Raw genomic sequence first — 18,476 nt, forward strand, 5'->3', positions numbered from 1 at the left:
TTACCATTTTTATCATCTGGGCCTTACCCACTTCTCTACCTTCTCACAGTATATTCTATTCTGGTTTCTGTATTTTAACCATACAAAATTAGTGTGGTTTCTCACTATTTTTTCTTTCATATATCAGGGTTTTTTTCAGTCTTCAAATTTTAGAAAATTGTTGAATGTTCTTTCATCTTTTTTTTTTAATTTATTGAAGCTCAGTTGAAGAGAAAAATTCGCAAAAAGTCAAGATGGTACTTAGGCAACATAAAAAAGCGAAGGAAGATTTCACAGGCAAAGGATAATAGCCAGAATACCACAGATCACAAAATTGAGAGTGATACAGAGGAAACTCAAGACACAAGTGTAGACCATAATGAGACCGGAAATACAGGAGAGTCTTCAGTGGAAGAAAACGAGAAGCAGCAAAATGTCTCTGAAAGCAAACTGGAATTGAGAAATAATTCAAATACTTGTAATATCGAGAATGAGCTTGAAGACTCTAGAAAGACTACAGCATGTACAGAATTAAGAACAGATAAGATTGCTTGCAATGGAGATGCTTCTAGCTCTCAGATAATACACATTTCTTATGAAAATGAAGGAAAAGGTAAGTCTTTTCAAATTAAAATAATTTACTAATTTTAAAAGATACTGCAAAGTTTCTAAACAACTAATTGCATCTCAGCTTATTGCTTTTTGCTTGCCTTTCAGAGCACAGGTGTTAGTTAATTAGAAAACAATAGCATTCTAAAACCTAAAATGCAATAAAATATATATATTAAAAAAAGAAAGAAAACAATAACATTATCTTTACTATTGAGTGAGTAACGATGTTACCAGCTGTGGCATCAAACAGACCTGAATTTGAGCCTCCAGTTCACTACTTAGTAGCTTGTAACCTTGGGCAAGATACTTAACTTTTTAGCCCATTTGCTTATCTACAAAATTGGGGTGGATAGATAATTGCTTGGTAATGAGCTATTTTGAAGATGAAATGTAACAAACTAAAGCATAAGATACACTTTCATTTTTAAGCAAGATAAGAGTGCTTTGATTTTTGCTGAGTGGTATGGACAGCTCTTATCCACCCCTTTCATTTTTCTATTCCTTATTGTAGGTTAAGTCCAAGATTATTTATATTTACTCCACTGATCCTGCTCCCCAGATTTTCTGTTTAGAATTGCCCTCATTTGGATCTTCTGGAGCCCTTGACAGTAAATCTGTTTGGATTTTAGAAAAGCCAAATATTATTTTAGTCATACAAAGCAAAATAGTGGATAATGGGGCCAAAAATTTATTTTGGTCAATAATAAGTATTGACTAAGTTAATGGACTTTTTTTTTTCCAGTGGATGATACACTGAATGCAAGCCTTTTGCCAGGACTTCTTTGACATGAGTTCTGATTGTATTTGAGTAATTAACAATAATAGACTAGGAAATACTTTCTAGTGTGAATATTTAAGATTAATCTTCTGGCTTTATAATATGTTTTGGTTTGAATCAGAGTTTTATTTTCCTTTTATCATAATCTTTTTTAAAAAGAACACTATTTAGTGGGACAGGTTCTTGCTTAGATACCAAGAAATCTGGGTTCTTGTCCTGGTTCTCACAACAATTAGGTGTATATCCTTAGAAAAGTCTCTAACTCTCTTGGCCTTATTTTTCTCATTTTTCAGTGAGTAAATTGTTCTAAAGCAAGGATCAGCAGACTTATTTAAAGGACCAAATACCAGATAGTTAAATACTTTAGCCTACACAGGGGCCCATACAATCTCAGTCTCTGTGGCAAGTACTCAACCCTGCTGGGAAAACTGCATTGACAGTAGGTAATATTGATGTGGCTGGGTTGGTTGGTTTGTTTTTTTATTTGTTTGTTTGTTTTGAGACAGAGTCTTGCTCTGTCGCCCAGGCTGGAGTTCAGTGGCCTGATCTCAGCTTACTGCAGCTTCTGCCTCCTGGGCTCAAACGATCTAACCTCAGCCTCCCAAGTAGCTGAGACTATAGGTATGCACAACCATGCACAGCTAATTTTTTTTTTTTTAAGAGACAGGGTTTTGCCATGTTGCCAAGGCTAATCTCCAGCTTCTGGACTCAAGGGATCCACTTGCCTTGGCCTCCAAAAGTGCTGGGATTACAGTAGGCTGTGTTCTAATAAAACTCAGTTTACAGTGGTAGGCCAGATTTTGAGCATGTGTGGCATTTTACAACCCTGTTCTAGATTATCGAGGTCCTTTCTAGCTTTTCAGTTCTGCGTGTCTTGTGCCCAAGTAAAAGACATTCTAACCTGTTGAGAATCCCCTTGAAACACTCAGTATATGACATACTTCTCAAACTGTCCTTAGTTTTCCAGTGTGTGTGAGCGGTGGTATCTCAGTCTTACAACAGAACAAGTTAATAAGCCAAAATTGCTGTTTATGTTCTTAGTAAACATGCTCTATTTAATCTGCCTAATGTCATTTATTTTAGGCATCATAATATCAATGGTGGACCAAATAAGAGTTATTTAATTTTTAATTCTAGAAATGTGTGTTCTGCGAATGACTCGAGCTAGACGTTCCCAGGTAGAACAGCAGCAGCTCATCAGTGTTGAAAAGGCTTTGGAAATTCTTTCTCAGCCTACACCCTCGCTTGTTGTGGATCATGAGCGATTAAAAGTATGTATATTGAAATCATAATGTTTTTATTCTGCAGATTAGTAATCCCTAAACACTGGCCTGTGACTAGTATCATTCTGGCTAAATGGGATTTACATGAAAAAGTAAAACTTTTTCTTCCTCCAAGCTTCCTTTTATTGTTCTTCTTCTCTGTTCCAAATTAAGAATTAAGCAAGGCACGGTGTCTCACACTGGTAATCCTAGCACTTTGGGAGGCCCAGGTGGGTGGATCACCTGAGGCCAGGAGTTCGAGACCAGCTTGGCCAACAGTGTGAAACCCCATCTCTACTAAAATGAAAAAAATTAGTTGGGCATGGTAGTGGGCACCTGTAATCCCAGCTACTTGGGAGGCTGAGACAGGATAATCTCTTGAACCCCAGGGTGGAGGTTATAGTGAGCCAAGGTCATGCCGCTGCCCTGGGTGACAGAGCAAGACTCCATCTCAAGGGGGGAGGGGAAGAATTATTACTATTTTTTTTTTTAATATAAAATAGATTTTTAATTCTTAAAAAATAGGTTAAGTCTCACTATGTTGCCCAGTCTGGTCTCAAACTCCTGAGCTCAGACTTGAGCTCCTCCTGCCTCAGCCTCCAAAATGCTAGGATTATAGGCATGAGTCACCATGCCTGGCCCCAAATTAAGAATTATATCTAAGGATCTGCAGTAGGAATCAGAGGAAAAATAGCTAAGTGATTCTGATAGCTGCCAGGTTATCTGTTGCTCATCATTCTTTTCTCCGGCCTCTTCCCCTAAATTCAGCTTTCGTCGAACCACTGTAATAAAATGACATCCTAATAGCTAATAATACTTGATTTTGCTAAACTGAATTCTTTTTGCTATATCTTTAACACTTGACACTATGGATAACTCTTCTTCCTTGACTGTTGTGTCCTTAAATCATCCTTGTCTTCAACTACTTTTGTAAGCTCCCCAGGAATTTTCTGACCATTTGCTCTATTTTTCTGTACTTTTGGAATAGCCATCACCTCTGTAAGTGTGATCTTACATTTGGAACTCCACACCCTGACACACCTAAACAACAGTCTTATCTCCTCAACCAACAACTTCGATGTGTTACAGTCACCTTAACATATATTTGAAATAAGATTGATTTCTTGCCCTTTTCCTTCAAAAATAAAAACACTTTGCATCCCAATTCCAATTTACCTGTTTTATTTTGGCCACATTTCAAGGCTGAGAACATTATATGTTTATCAAAGATACATTATTTGTAATACAGATAAGGGTTTTGGCATTTTAGAGGGAAATCTTCCTTGTTTAAGTACAAAATGAACCTGATAGTTCTAATGAACTTAGGAAAGCCTGTCTCTTGAATGTAGCAGAGCTAATAAACACTTGATGTCTACACTTATTAGAGAAGGAAGCAGCAGTATTCCTGGAGCAGTTTCTCTCAAAAAACTGTAGTCTTTCTGAAAAAAAAGTATTAAAAAATATGTGTGAAACTAAAAGCCCATATAAATCTCATGACAGTGAAATGGTATTCCTAGGGCTGGAGTAAAAATTGTGTATAAGTTCACTATGTTATGTTTAGGGTTAAGAGTAGCAATTATTATTCTTAATTTTCATAAATTTTACAACTTTGTTCTGTTCAATATACATATATATCATTCAGAGTAAATTAAAGAAATTCGTTACTGAGATTTTCAATTTTTACTTTTTCCCATGATATGACCCATCAAAATGGACTATGTACAGTATATCTATTAGGCATGCAATAAACAATGGCCTTTTATGAGAGGATATACTTGCTATAGAATAATACGCATAAAGGTTGTAGTTAGAAGTGACTATGTATTAAATTGCAGTTTTTAACATGCTGATCTAAATTATTGGACCCATACGTTGTTTTGAAGACCATTAATGGCCATTTTAGTTGGCTTTTACTTACTATAATGGTGTGTTTTTGTTAATTATGAGATAATGATCCTACAACAAAGCCACAGGGAAAAAAAAAATTATAAGGTAATGGCAGCATATCCTGGTACGACCAGACCTGAAGAATTAGAGAAATCTAGTAAGTCTACCATTTTAGTCATGAGAAAAAAAACACTTAGCAGATGGAAAATCCTTTTTATATAAGAACCCTGAAGTGGTAAGATAGTTCACCATTTATGTAGTATCTTTTATAGTTTCACATAAGAAGATTAGTTAAAATACTATTATAAAATATGCAAAAAACTTTGCTTTTCTCTTATTAATCTAAATTGAGGTTAGTTTTTAATTTGTTTAGCGATGCTTATGGCTAGAATTAAAATTGGCAGTCCCCTCAGCTGTAGTTTTTAGAATAGGGTTACTCAAAGTCAAAGCCAGGATTATAGATAGAGTTAACTACCTTGAAATGTCAGAGGCTTCCCTGTGTCATCAGATGGCTTGGTCTACCCTCCGTCAGGCTTATAACAATTCCCAAAACCTCCTAAATTAAATATCTTGTCTGAGGAAGTTTCTCTCTCACACATATTGACACTCATATTTTCTTCTAGAATCTTTTGAAGACTGTTGTTAAAAAAAGTCAAAACTACAATGTATTTCAGTTGGAAAATTTGTATGCAGTAATCAGCCAGTGTATTTATCAACATCGCAAGGACTATGATAAAACAACACTTATTCAGGTAAACTATTGAGTGAAAACGTTTTACAAATGCTCTTATGGTCACATTAATGAATCACTTATGTAGGATTGTTGAGACTTTATCTGTATAAGAAACTGATTATAAGACCATTTTTCTATTTCCAAAACTGATGTCCCATTCCATAAAGACCATTTCAATACATGGATTATGAATTATTTCTAAGTGCAAGTGAGTTTAGTATTTTTTCCCATCTAGAACTTCGTTTGTGTCTGTCTATCTGCCTGCCTGCCTGTCTGTCTGTATTTATTTATTTTGAGACAAGGTCTCTGTCAGCCAGTCTGGAGTGCAGTGGTGTGATCTTAGCTCACTACAACCTCTGCCTCCCAGGTGCAAGTGATCCTCCTGCCTCAGCATCCCAAGTAGCTGGGACCACAGATGCATGCCACCATACCCAGCTAATTTTTGTAGAGATGCTGTGTTACCCAGGCTGATCTTTAGCTCCTAGGCTCAAGCCATCTACCCACCTCAGCCTCCCAAAGTACTGCAATTACAAACATGAGCCATTGTACCCAGCCAGTAGTTTGTGTCTTTAATAAATAGTGGAACATAAACTATGAATACTTTATTTGTTTCTGAGTATTAATGAAGAATAATAGCTTCTTTTAAGACTTGTTAGCCAGGTACAGTGGCTCATGCCTGTAATCCCAGCATTTTGGGAGGCCAAGGCGGGTGGATTGCTTGAGCCCAGGAGTTCAAGACTAGCCTGGCCAACATGGTGAAACCCTGTCTCTACTAAAACTACAAAAACTAGCCAGATGCACCTGTAGTTCCAGCTACTTGGGTGGCTGAGGCATGAGAATCACTTGAATCTGGGAGGTGAATGTTGCAGAGAGCCAGGATCAAGCCACTGTACTCCAGCCTGGACAACAGAGTGAGACTCTGTCTCAAAAAAAAAAAAAAAAAAAAAAAAGATTTGTCTACTTAATCTTCCTTTACAGTAGGTATTTGGGTGTTAATTGGAGCATTAATATCTATTTTTGAGACAGGATCTTGCTCTGTCACCCAGGCTGGAGTGCCCTGGCAAGAACATAGCTCACTGTAAACTGGAACTCCTGAGCTCAGGCAATCCTGCCTCAGTTTTCCAAGTAGCTGAGATTACAGGCAAGCGCTACCACACTGGGTTAATTTTTAAATTTTTTGTAGAGATGGAGGTCTTGCCATATTGCCTAGGATGGTCCCAGACTCCTAGCCTCAAGCAGTCCTCCCACCTCAGCCTCCCAAAGTGCTGGCATTATCAGGCAGGAGCCACCATGCCTGGCCTTATTATTATTTTTAATAACAGATCATTTGATTAGATAGAGTGCTAAATTTAAAAAAAAATAGATATTACTTACATAAGCATATTATTTGTAACTACAGAATATAAAAATGTTACCCATTAGTGTATATATATATACGTAATAGTATTTAGTTTACCGACTAAGGTATACTACGTAGTAATAATATATTTAATATTGATGCCTACAAAGGGTAAAACTTTTTAAATACATCAGTACCTTGATTAATACTATTTGAATTTAATGTAAGAGGAATGTACCCCATACTCATTTCAAAGTTATTTAAATAATGAAGTCCTACAGGGAAAATCAGTTTATGTTTATGTGGTAGTTTTAAATATTGAACTAAATGTTTATTTTCACTATCAAATATATACACGAATATTAATATTCTTAAGGTTGTTTACTGAAAAGCAAAACAGTAATGAAATGTTTCTTTAGCTTATTCCATATTGAAACGTACTATTTTCTCTTCCTCCCCCTTATCTAGAAAATGGAGCAAGAAGTAGAAAAATTCAGTTGTTCCAGATCATGATGTCATAGTATCAAGTATTCTTTATATTCAGTTTCCGTTTAATTCATTTTTGTTATGTCCGCCTAATTGATGTAGTATGAAACCCTGCATCTTTAAGGAAAAGATCAAAATAGTAAAATAAAAGTATTTAAACTTTCCTGATATTTATGTACATATTAAGATAAATTTCACATGTAAGATAACTGTTAAATATTGGAACTTTGCTAGAACAAGGCCCTGAAGTAATAGCTGAAGTTTGGCCAACTCTTAATAAAGTTATTTTGGCAACTAATGTTATACGGCACTTAAGAGTAATTAGCAGCATTATATTTTTTTGTATTAAGCACTTTTAATTTTATCCTTTCTAAAAATAGTTTATTGTATCAGACAAGAAACTTACCTAACCATTGTGCCCTTCCCATCTTTTTTGTCATCTTTGTTTTCTTTAATGCCCGCCTCCTGCCTTTAGATTCTCTTTTCTTCACTTAAAAGCCAGAATGCAAGTCATGATTTGTGGGAGGGCTCTTGAACAACTTCTGGCTGCACCACAATTCTGTACTTAAGTATCACAAATATTGTTTTTGAGATAAACATTTTTATAATTCTAATTTGGGTTAATAAAGATTTAAAATATTTTTTGGTTTACTTTTGTAATTATATACACAACAAATGTATTAATAACTACCTTGTTGAACATCTTTGAATAGCACAAAGTTATATTTGCAAGCTGTTTATATCTTTCTAAAATTGTGTTTAGGTTATATTCTATTGATACTTTTTATATACAATTTTATAAATATAAATATTATAAATTTTATATTAATGATACCAAAAATACATTTCTTAAGGTTAAAAGCATGCACTTCCATGCATACTTACTTTTGGGGAGAGTGGGGAGAAGATATATTATAAATTTGTAAAATAGCTTCTGTTGGAAATCTTTTGAGAGGAATAAGGAATGGTCATCTGAAATGAGAGATTCTGGATTCTAAAGCAGTTCAAATTTTAGCTCTATTTTTGTTGTTGATTTATCTGGATGTTGTTTTTAAAGCCTCTAAAACCCAGCAAATTCGATACCTTAATTAGTAGATACTCTCTTATGTAATGCATAAAGCAATGGCAGTCACTGAGAACATTTAAATATGTCTATATTCCTGGAGATACACATACATATTCTCATTTTTGTTGGTTTATTATAAATTATTCTTCTAGATGCATCTTTCATTCCTAGGATTTCATTTTGTGTTTATAGCTTACCTAATAAATTTTAAAGGTGAAAACTGTCTCTTAAACTTGTTTCTATTTCTTAAGTATTTTAAAACATACCAAAGATAATTTAATGCAAAAGAAGTGTAAAGTCCATTCTTTCATATATTACTGTGCATAAAGTGCTGTTGACATTAGAATGTTTATATAGTACATGTACTTTGGTTACAAAGACTAAAATGCTTCCTGAAATGTCATCTACAGATTTTAAAAGTGTAAATGTCTACATTCCTAAGTAGAGTTTGAAAATCATGCTGAAATTGCAGTATTAAATGCCATCTCTCATTTGTTTTTCAAAAGTGCAGTTTAAGAAAAAAAAAAAAAACAAAAGCACCCAGAATAGAAAGGAAGAAGTGAAACTCTATTTACAAATGACATGATTTTATATGTAGGAAATTCTTTTTTTTTTTTTTTTTGAGACAGACTCTTGCTCTGTCACCCAGGCTGGAGTGCAGTAGCACAGTCTCGGCTCACTGCAACCTCTGCATCCCAGACTCAGCAATTCTCCTGCCTCAGCCTCCCAAGTAGTTAGGATCACAGGCACACACCACCATGCCTGGTTAATTGTTGTATTATATAGGAAATCCTAAAGAATCCACCAAAAATCTGTTAGAGCTAATAAAAGAATTCAGCAGGCTGGGTGTGGTGGCACATGCCTGTAATCCTAGAACTTTGTGAGGTCAATACAGATAGATCGCTTAAGCTCAGGAGTTCAAGACGAGCCTGGACAACATGGTGAAACTGTCTCTACAAAAAAAAAAAAATACAATAATTAGCTGGGTGTGGTGGCACATACCTATAGTACCAGCTACTTTCTGGGAGGCTGAGGCAGGAGGATTGCTTGAGCCTAGGAGGTCAAAGTTGCAGTGAGCCAAGATTGCACTACTGTACTCTACTGTACTTCAGCCAGAGCAACAGAGTGAGACTCTGTCTCTCTTTTTTTAAAGACAGGGTTTCACCATGTTGGTCAGGCTGGTCTTGAACTCCCAACCTCAGGTGATCGCCCGCCTTGGCCTCCAAAGTGCTTGGATTACAGGTGTGAGCCACCACGCCTGGCCGAGACTCTGTCTAAAAAAAAAAAAAATAGCAGAGTTACAAGATGGAAAACATACAAAAATCAGTTATATTTCTATACACTAGCAATCAACAGTCCAAAAGGAAAATTATGAAAACAGTTTTATTTACAATAACATCTAAAACCGTAAAACACCTAGGAATAAATTTAACCAAGGATATGAAAGAACTTACACACTGATAACTACAAACTGTTGCCAACAGAAATTAAATAAGCCCTAAATAAACGGCCTGTATTAACGGTTTGGAAGACGGTGTTGGTAAGATGGCAGTAATCCCCAAAGCAGTCTACAGATTCAGTGCAATTTCTATCAGAATCCCAGTGGCCTTTTTTTGAAAAATAGGAAAGTCAGTCCTAAAAATCACATGGTATTGCAAGTTACCCTGAATAGCCAAAAAATCTTGAAAAAGGAGAAAATTCAACTTCCTGGCTTTGAAACTTACTACAAAGCTACATAAAGCAGTGTAATACAGGCATAAGGTTAGACATATAGGTCAATGGAATAGAATTCAAAGTCCAGAAATAAACCAATATATCTATGGTCACTTGATTTTCAACAAGAGTGCCCACATCTCTTCAATGGGGAAAGAGCTATTTCAACAGATGGTACTGGGACAACTGGATATTCACAAGCAAAAGAATGAAGTTAGATCCCTACCTTAGAATAGCTAATGCATGCTGAGCTTAATACCTAGGTAAGGAATGGGTTCATCTGTGTAGCAAACCGCCATGGCACACAATTACCAGTGTAATAAACCTGCATACCTTGCATATTTACCCTGAAACTTCAAAGTTGTTTTTTTGTTTTTGAGACAGAGTTTCGCTCTTGTTGCCCAGGCTGGAGTGCAATGGCACTATCTTGGCTCACTGCAACCTCCGCCTCCCGGGTTCAAGTGATTCTCCTGCCTCAGCCTACTGACTAGCTAGGATTACAGTCATGCACCACCACACACAGCTAATTTCATATTTTTAGTGGATATAGGATTTCTGTATGTTGGTCAGGCTGGTCTTGAACTCCTGACCTCAGGTGATCTGCCCGCCTTGGCCTACCAAAATGCTGGAATTACAGGAGTGAGCCACCATGCTAGGCCAAAAATTGATATTTACAACACACACAACAAAATGGATTAAAGACATGTTGAATAACTAAAAGTAAAATTTTTAGAAGAAAACAAGGACATTTTCATGACCTTGAATTTGGGAATTAGATAAATTAGACCATCAAAATTTTAAAACTGTGCTTCAACAAATTATATATATAACTCCTAAAACCAACAAAAAGACAACCCAGTGGATGTGGATTTTTTTAATGACATTAACAATATTTAGGATGCCAGGCAAATACGTTAGAAGATAACCTATTTTGGAATAATTTGTTTTTCTCATGACGAGACCAGGATTATGGGTTTGGGGAAGGGAGATCACAGAGGCAAAGTGGTCATATCAAGGTTGCCTACTAGTGATGTGATTTTTGACGATTGGTTGACTTTAGTTGCCAACTGAAGTTGTAGGTCTCAGGTTTCTCCACTGAAAAATTAACCTTTTCTGAACTGTACTTCTCTCTTTTGAACTGTACTCTAAAAAGAAGTCACACGATGGACAGCCCACTCTTCAGGAGTGGGGAGTTATATTCTGCTTTGCCATTTATTTTTAAGCCATTCTATCAGTGATCCCTAAAAGTATGCATTGTAGAGTTCATTGAGCTTATTTTAGATTCATGTGTCCCTACTACTCCCTCTTATATAGAGTATTTTAGTGTTCAAAGTAATATAATTAAGAGATTGGTCCCTGAAATTGAGGAAAAGATTGCCAGCTTGCCTCCTAATATTTGTTCTTTCATTATTTGTAACAAAGTCCCATTTAGAAATTACGTTTCATCCATTGCAGCAAAATATGGCCACGTGACTAAATTCTAGCCAATGAGATAGAAAAGGAAGTTGCAGTTTCTAGAAAAGCTCTGAAAGGGCAAAGATGAGAGTACTTTCTGCCCTTCTGCCTTCTGAGCTTCACACACACACACACACACACACACAAAAATACATATATAGAGTTAAGAAGCATCTCCCTGTGTGTGTTGATAATTTTAGGGAATTGCTGTTCAGTATTCTTGGGTGGATCTCTTATTGATAGTGGACTATAATTCTTAACCAGTAAAAGCATATAAGATAAATATGTATTTTTTCAACTTTCATTTTCTATAAGTAGCAGACCCTGAGCAAGGCCTTTAGAGACCCTTAAGCATAAAAAAATTGTCTCCAATTCTTACATGTATTTTTTTTATTAACAGCTTTATCAAGGTATAGTTTATATATCATAAAATACACTGATCTTAATAATACAGTTTAATGATATCAGCATGAATCATTTGAACATTTCCATCTCCACAAAAGAGATTTCCAGTCTCTTCCTCATGCCCATCTGTAGTCAGTCCTACTAACCCCAACCCCAGGCATTCCCTAGCCAACTTTCTGTCTCTGTAGATTTGCATTTTCTGGACGTTTCATGTAAATGAAAGCATATATAGTCTTTTACATCTGGATTCTTTCACTTAGCATAATGTTTTTGAAATTCACTATGTTGACCAGCCTGGCCAACATAATGAAACCTCGTCTCTACTAAAAAATACAAAAATTAACCAGGCATGATGGTGCATGCCTGTAATCTCATCTACTCAGGAGGCTGAGGCAGGGAGAACTGCTTGAACCCATGAGATGAAGGTCTAAATAAGACTTCCTCTTTTAACCTCTTATTTAATCCACAATATTCTTACATGACATACTTCATGATTTTTACATGTATTTTTTATTTTTTAAAGGCACCAAAGTGGCCTTTATTCATTTAATTTTCAACTTTTATAAATGTCACAAATTCTAAAGAATTAGACGAGTGAAAATTTTTTATTATGAAGATATGGATCTAAGAACAGAAGGATAACTACATGCTAGCTTACATATATATAGTTCCTTGTAAAAATGATACATGAAAAAAACTAAAAAAAATCTGAAAAGTTATCTGACATCTGAAAATGGCAAGCAGTTTCCTCTACATCTTAGTTCTGATTACTTCTGCAAAATAATCAAGCATATTTGGGTGAAGAGAGTAATTTTTTTTTTTTTTTTTTTTTTTTTTTGTGAGACAAGGTGTTGCTCTTGTCGCCCAGGCTGGAGTGCAGTGGCATGATCTCGGCTCACTGCAACCTCCACCTCTTGGGTTCAAGCGATTCTCTTGCCTTACCCTCCCCAGTAGCTGGGATTACAGGCGACTGCCACCAGACCAGGCTAATTTTTGTATTTTTAGTAAAGACAGGGTTTCACCATGTTGATCAGGCCGGTCTCGAACTCGTGACCTCAGGTGATCCACCCACCTCAGCCTCCCAAAGTGCTGGGATTACAAGCATGAGCCACAGCACCTAGCCACGTTTATTTTCTTTACCATCTCACACCAACATCCTTAAGGCAGTGACCCGTTTCCTCAAATACAAGGGTATTCTGAAGTTCCTCACATTCAGAGGCTGTCTTAGCCGAAATATCAGATGTTGGTATAAGATTCACATATGCATTTGAACTGACAGTGTCTTAGTTCCTTGGACTTTGGTTTGAAAGTGAATTCTGTTTCCTTCCTTCCACATCTCAGTTTGTAGAGTTTGCCCTGGATACACTGGTTTTGCAAAACAAGACTTGATCACCTTGAATCTTGACACATTATCTGCAAACTGCTATAAAACATGCCTGGGAAAAAATCCAAATGTACTTAATCCATATACACATAATCTATGTACACATGTCAAAATGTGCTAGGCTAGCAAAATTAGGATCAAAGTGTAACAGATTCCAGTCTCTGCTGAGGCAGTACAAAGAAGAAGCCTGATTAATTAAGAGAGGTGGTACCGGGTGGGCGCAGTGGCTCACTCCTGTAATCCCAGCACTTTGGGAGCCTGAGGTGGGCAGATCACAAGGTCAAGAGATCAAGACCATTCTGGCTAACATAGTGAAACCCCATCCCTTCTAAAAATACAAAAATTAGCCGGGCATGGTGGTATGCACCTGTAGTCCCAGCTACTTGGGAGGCCGAGGCAGGAGAAACGCTCAAACCAGAGAGGCAGAGGTTGCAGTTAGACAAGATTGTGCCACTGCAGTCCAGCCTGGTGATACAGCGAGACTATCTCAAAAAAGAAAAGAAAGAGGTGGTATCTGTAAGTACAGCCTCAGGTGGTCTATTAGATATGGCTACAGCTACCTTGACTTTCAGGTTTATTTTCCACCAAAGCCTCCAGAGCCAACAAGAGAGAGAACTGATTATAGCACAGAAGTTTCTTCTCAGAATAAGAATAGACATCCATAAGAATTACTATACCAGATTCTTTATCTAGGACATCAGCAACAACTGTTTTACATTTTCATTTTTCTGCTCTGGGAAGTGGTTTATATAACTCCAAGCATTGCTCCCCGTAAACGACCTTTGCAAAGTTCATTGAAAGCCCAGGAACTGCTGCTCATTCTCCATCCATTATAGATCTCTGACTTATGACAACTCCAAAGGTAGACAAACAGGAGAAATCAGAGCTTTCTTCATGAACAAATTTTTTTTCTTTTTTTTTTTTTTTTGAGATGGAGTCTAGCTCTGTCACCAGGCTAGAGTGCAGTGTGCAATCTGTCTCTCTGCCTCCTGGGTTTGAGCCATTCCCCTGCCTCAGCCCCCAAGTAGCTGGGACTACAGGCGCGTACCATCACACCTGGCTAATTTTTTGTATTTTAGTAGAGCCAGGGTTTCACCCTGTTGGCCAGGATGGTCTCGATCTCCTGACCTCGTGATCTGCCCACCGTGGCCTCCCAAAGTGCTGGGATTACAGGTGTGAGCCACCGCGCCTGCCATGAACAAATTTCAAATCTTTTTTTTTTTCTTCTGAAGTGAATGAATTGAAACAAATTGCAAATCTTTTGGATCCTTGATTGATTCTACCACTCCAAAGGCATACATATAAGAGCTTCCAGTTTTATGTAAGCAGAAGAAAATGGAGGGAGTTTACGGCCAATAGCTCCAGCACATCCTCATGTTGCATGACCGATAGGATTTGTTGAAACTCCTCCTTCTGAATCTATTTTACTTAGAACTGCAATTATACTGCCAGTTGATTTTTGGATACTCTGAGGCTTACTGGCATTCTCGAAGTCACACATCTTCTTCCAGTTAGCCTTCTCTGCTTGAGGAGTTATTGGCTGATTCTGTCTTACAACGACTCCAAGGGGCTGCTCCCAGAATAATTTTCCAGTCCATCTTAATCCAACCTCAAACAAGCCACCATTCTCCTCACAACTCTCAGGCAAAGCCAAAGGACCAGTGATGTGACGTAATCTGGCTTTAGGGCTTCCACGAGATCTTCAGGCATAACCGAGTCATCCCTAATTCAACATTAGGAGAAACAGTATTACAATGAATGTTGCTTTTCCTGCCTTCAACTGCAATAGAATTTGCAAGGACCAGACCAGACTTCACAGCACTATAATTTGCCTGGCCAAAGCTGCCATATATTCCTGAAGCTGATGAAGTCATAATGATCCTAACGTATTTCTGCTTCTTCATGTGATCACTTCATGCTTTCCAGGGTCACTTGGAATGAGCCCCACAAGTGAACTCTGTAGATGATATTTCAGTCTTCATCATTTATCCTAGCAAAAGAATGGTCCCTCAGAATTCCAGAATTGTTGACCACATCTATTCTAAGAGCACTTACAACCTTCTCCCGTTTCCACTGAATCATAGTTGGCCACTTTTCTACCTTTGTTTTTCATTTCTACAACAACTTTATCAGTGATTAAGGAGCCTTCACTGGCCGGTCGCAGTGGCTCACGCCTATAATCCCAGCACTTTGGAAGGCCAAGGCGGGTGGATCATGAGGTCAAGAGATCGAGACCATCCTGGTCAACAAAGTGAAACCCTGTCTTTACTAAAAATACAAAAAAAATTAGCTGGGTATGGTGGTGCGTGCCTGTAGTCCCAGCTACTCGGGAGGCTGAAGCAGGAGAATTGCTTGAACCCAGAAGGCGGAGGTTGTGGTGAGCCAAGATCGTGCCATTGCACTCCAGTCTGGGTAACAATAGTGAAACTCCATCTCAAAAAAAAAAAAAAAAGGGAAGCTTCACCAACGCCCTTGAAGTCCTCCCTTATATAATTCACAACAATTAATGCTCCTTATTCTACAAAAGCCGGGGCATAGACTGGGCGCAGTCCTCCCCTCCACCAGTCACCAGTATCACCAGGTGTTGAAACTGAGTGGTCGCACCATGAGTCCAGCCTGCAGTGACACATACTTTGCCTAGGTATTTTTTAATGCTTATTTGTTTGTCTCACTATGAGATCATAGGTTCTTTAAGGAACTTTTTGTTTTGTTTTATGATTATATCTAGCTCCTACCACAATCAGTTCACAGTTGGCACTAAATAAGTATCAGTTGACTTAATTGCTGGATAAAGAGGATTAAGGGCCAGGTTTGGTGGCTCATGCCTGTAATCCCAACACACTGAAAGGCTGAGGTGGGTAGATAGGTCAAGAATTCAAGACCAGCCTGGCCAATGCGGTGAAAACCCATCTCTACTAAAAATACAAAAATTAGCCAGACATGGTGTCGGGTGCCTGTAGTCCCAGCTACTCAGGAGGCTGAGGCAGAGAATTGCTTGAACACAGAAGGCAAAAGTTGCAGTGAAAGTTTTGCACCACTGCACTCCAGCCTGGGCAATAGGGCAAGACTCCATCTCAAAAAAAAAAAAGAAAAAGAAGAGGATTAAGAAAGCAGAATAGAAAGATAAGAGTTTAATAAGACATGGAGGCACATATGGCTATAGTGAAGGGAAGCCCATACTTCAGGAAAGGAGAGAAGGATCTTGCTATTAGTGACTTGTTTTTAAAAAGATACAAGATCATATTGATTATATTTTTAGAAGCTGCTTCTGTTAGATTTATCTCGTTCCAAGGCCATGAAAGAACAGATTTTCCATTTGATTTGCTTACAGTTAATTGTTTACATATTGGGCACCTTCATGATATTGAAATCCATTTAGTCATGATTCTCTATTCTAAGCTTTACATAGTCAGCAAAATAATTGCAGAAAGGACTGAAAGGTTGTGGGAGTTTTATTTTGTTTCTTTTACTAGTTCTGGGAACAAGTATAAAATACCAAGAAATACTATATTTATATATAACTATTGATAAAAGAAGAGTGCATCCAGCAGTTAGATTATTAGGTTAAAAACAGATGGGGCTGGGGACGGTGGCTCACACTTGTAATCCCAGCAGTTTGGGAGGCCAAGGCAGGCCGATTACCTGAAGTCAGGAGTTCAAGACCAGCCTGGTCAACATGGTGAAATCCTGTCTCTACTAAAAATACAAAAATTAGCTAGGGAGAGAGATCCAAGATGGCTGATCACTAGCAGCTTGGGATTGTGGCTCCCAGTGAAAGCACGGAGAACGACAGGATGCCACACCTTCAGACGAATTTTTGTTGCTCATGGACCAGGAGATTTCCAGCGACTCTTGTGGCCAGTGCAGGGGTTCTTGGTGCAGAGTTAACAGGACTGGGTCCCCTTTTGGTCGACGTTGGAGCTCCAGGAAGGCAGAGTCACCTATTCAGCTGACTGAAGGACGGACTCAAGAGGGAAGCCAGACTGGAGATTCCCGGGCAGAAAAGCACCATCAATCTTAACGCTGCTGTTTTAGCCGGCACAGTGATATTCCGGCGCTGGGAATCAACAAGTTGGATGTCCACTCAGAGACCTAATTAGAAAGTCGGTAATTACAAAGACGACAGATGAATAAACTTATAATGATGGGAAGAAACCAGCCTAAAAAGGCCGAGAATACCCAAAATCAGAATGCCTCTCCCTCTACAGGGGATCACAGTTCCTCATCAGCAACAGAACAAGGCCTTATGGAGAACAAGTGCATTCCATTAACAGAAGTAGGCTTCAGAAGGTGGATGATAAGAAACTTCTGTGAGTTAAAAGAACATGGTCTAACCCAATGCAAAGAAACTAAGAACTTTGAAAAAAGGTTTGACAAAATCCTAACGAGAATAGACAATCTAGAGAGGAATATAAGTGAATTAATGGAACTGAAGAATACAATGCGAGAACTCCGCGAAGTATGCACAGGTTTTAACAGTCGAATTGATGAAACAGAAGAAAGGATATCGGAGGTTGAAGACCAACTTATGAAATGAAACGAGAAGACAAGACTAGAGAAGAAAGAGTAAAAAGGAATGAGCTAAGTCTCCCAAGAAATATAGGACTGTGAAAAGACCTAATTTACGTTTGATAGGTGTACCTGAATGTTATGAAGAGAATGAATCCAAGCTGGAAAATATTCTTCAGGATATTATTCAGGAAAACTTTCCTAACCTAGTAAGGCAGGACAATACTCAACTCCAGGTAATACAGAGAACACCACAAAGATATTCCTCAAGTAGAGCAACCCAAGACACATAACTGTTAGATTCACCAGGGTTGAAATAAAGGAGAAAATTCTAAGGGCAGCTAGAAGGAAGGGTTAGGTTACCCATAAAGGGAAGCCTATCAGACTCACAGCAGATCTCTCAGCAGAAACCCTACAAACTAGAAGAGAGTTGGGGTCAATATTCAATATCCTCAAAGAAAAGAATTTTCAATCCAGAATCTCATATCCAGCCAAACTGAGCTTTATAAATGAAGGAAAAATAAAATTTTTCACAAACAAGCAAGCACTCAGAGATTTCACCACCACCAGGCCTGCTTTACAAGAGCTTCTGAAAGAAGTGCTATACACAGAACGGAACAACCAGTATCAGTCATCCCAAAAACCAAAAGGTAAAGAGTATCTTCATAATGAAGAATCTATATCAACTAATGGGCAAAATAGCCAGCTAGCATTAAATGACAATATTAAACTCATAAATATCAATATTAATCCTAAATTTAAATGGATTAAATGCCCCAATCAAAGACACAGAAAGGAAAATTGAATAAAAAGTCAAAACCCATCTCATAAGCAAGGACACACAAAGACTCAAAACAAAGCTTTGGTG

The 18,476-nt window shown here is 37.7% G+C and overlaps 1 protein-coding gene and 1 pseudogene across 3 annotated transcripts in view; one reads left to right on the forward strand and one right to left on the reverse strand.

Annotated features, from left to right (window-relative positions):
- ATAD2 (ATPase family AAA domain containing 2) overlaps window positions 1-7,717 on the forward strand; it is a 65,417-nt gene extending 57,700 nt beyond the window's left edge. For 2 of the 3 annotated variants that reach the window (XM_002759253.6, XM_054246768.2), the window contains exons 25-28: window positions 200-592; window positions 2,507-2,640; window positions 5,142-5,270; window positions 7,059-7,717. In XM_002759253.6, the coding sequence (XP_002759299.4) occupies window positions 200-592; window positions 2,507-2,640; window positions 5,142-5,270; window positions 7,059-7,103 (701 nt within the window). In that variant the 3' untranslated portion in view covers window positions 7,104-7,717. The remainder of the gene's footprint in view (window positions 1-199; window positions 593-2,506; window positions 2,641-5,141; window positions 5,271-7,058) is intronic. The other variant, XM_078353231.1, reaches the window with a different exon arrangement.
- Window positions 7,718-14,219: 6,502 nt separating this feature from the next.
- Window positions 14,220-15,126, reverse strand: LOC144579764 (peroxisomal multifunctional enzyme type 2 pseudogene; annotated as a pseudogene).
- Between the last annotated feature and the right edge of the window lie 3,350 nt (window positions 15,127-18,476).

The sequence above is a fragment of the Callithrix jacchus genome, chromosome 16 (genome assembly GCF_049354715.1).
Source record: "Callithrix jacchus isolate 240 chromosome 16, calJac240_pri, whole genome shotgun sequence".
In the NCBI taxonomy this organism is placed as follows: Eukaryota; Metazoa; Chordata; class Mammalia; order Primates; family Cebidae; genus Callithrix; species Callithrix jacchus.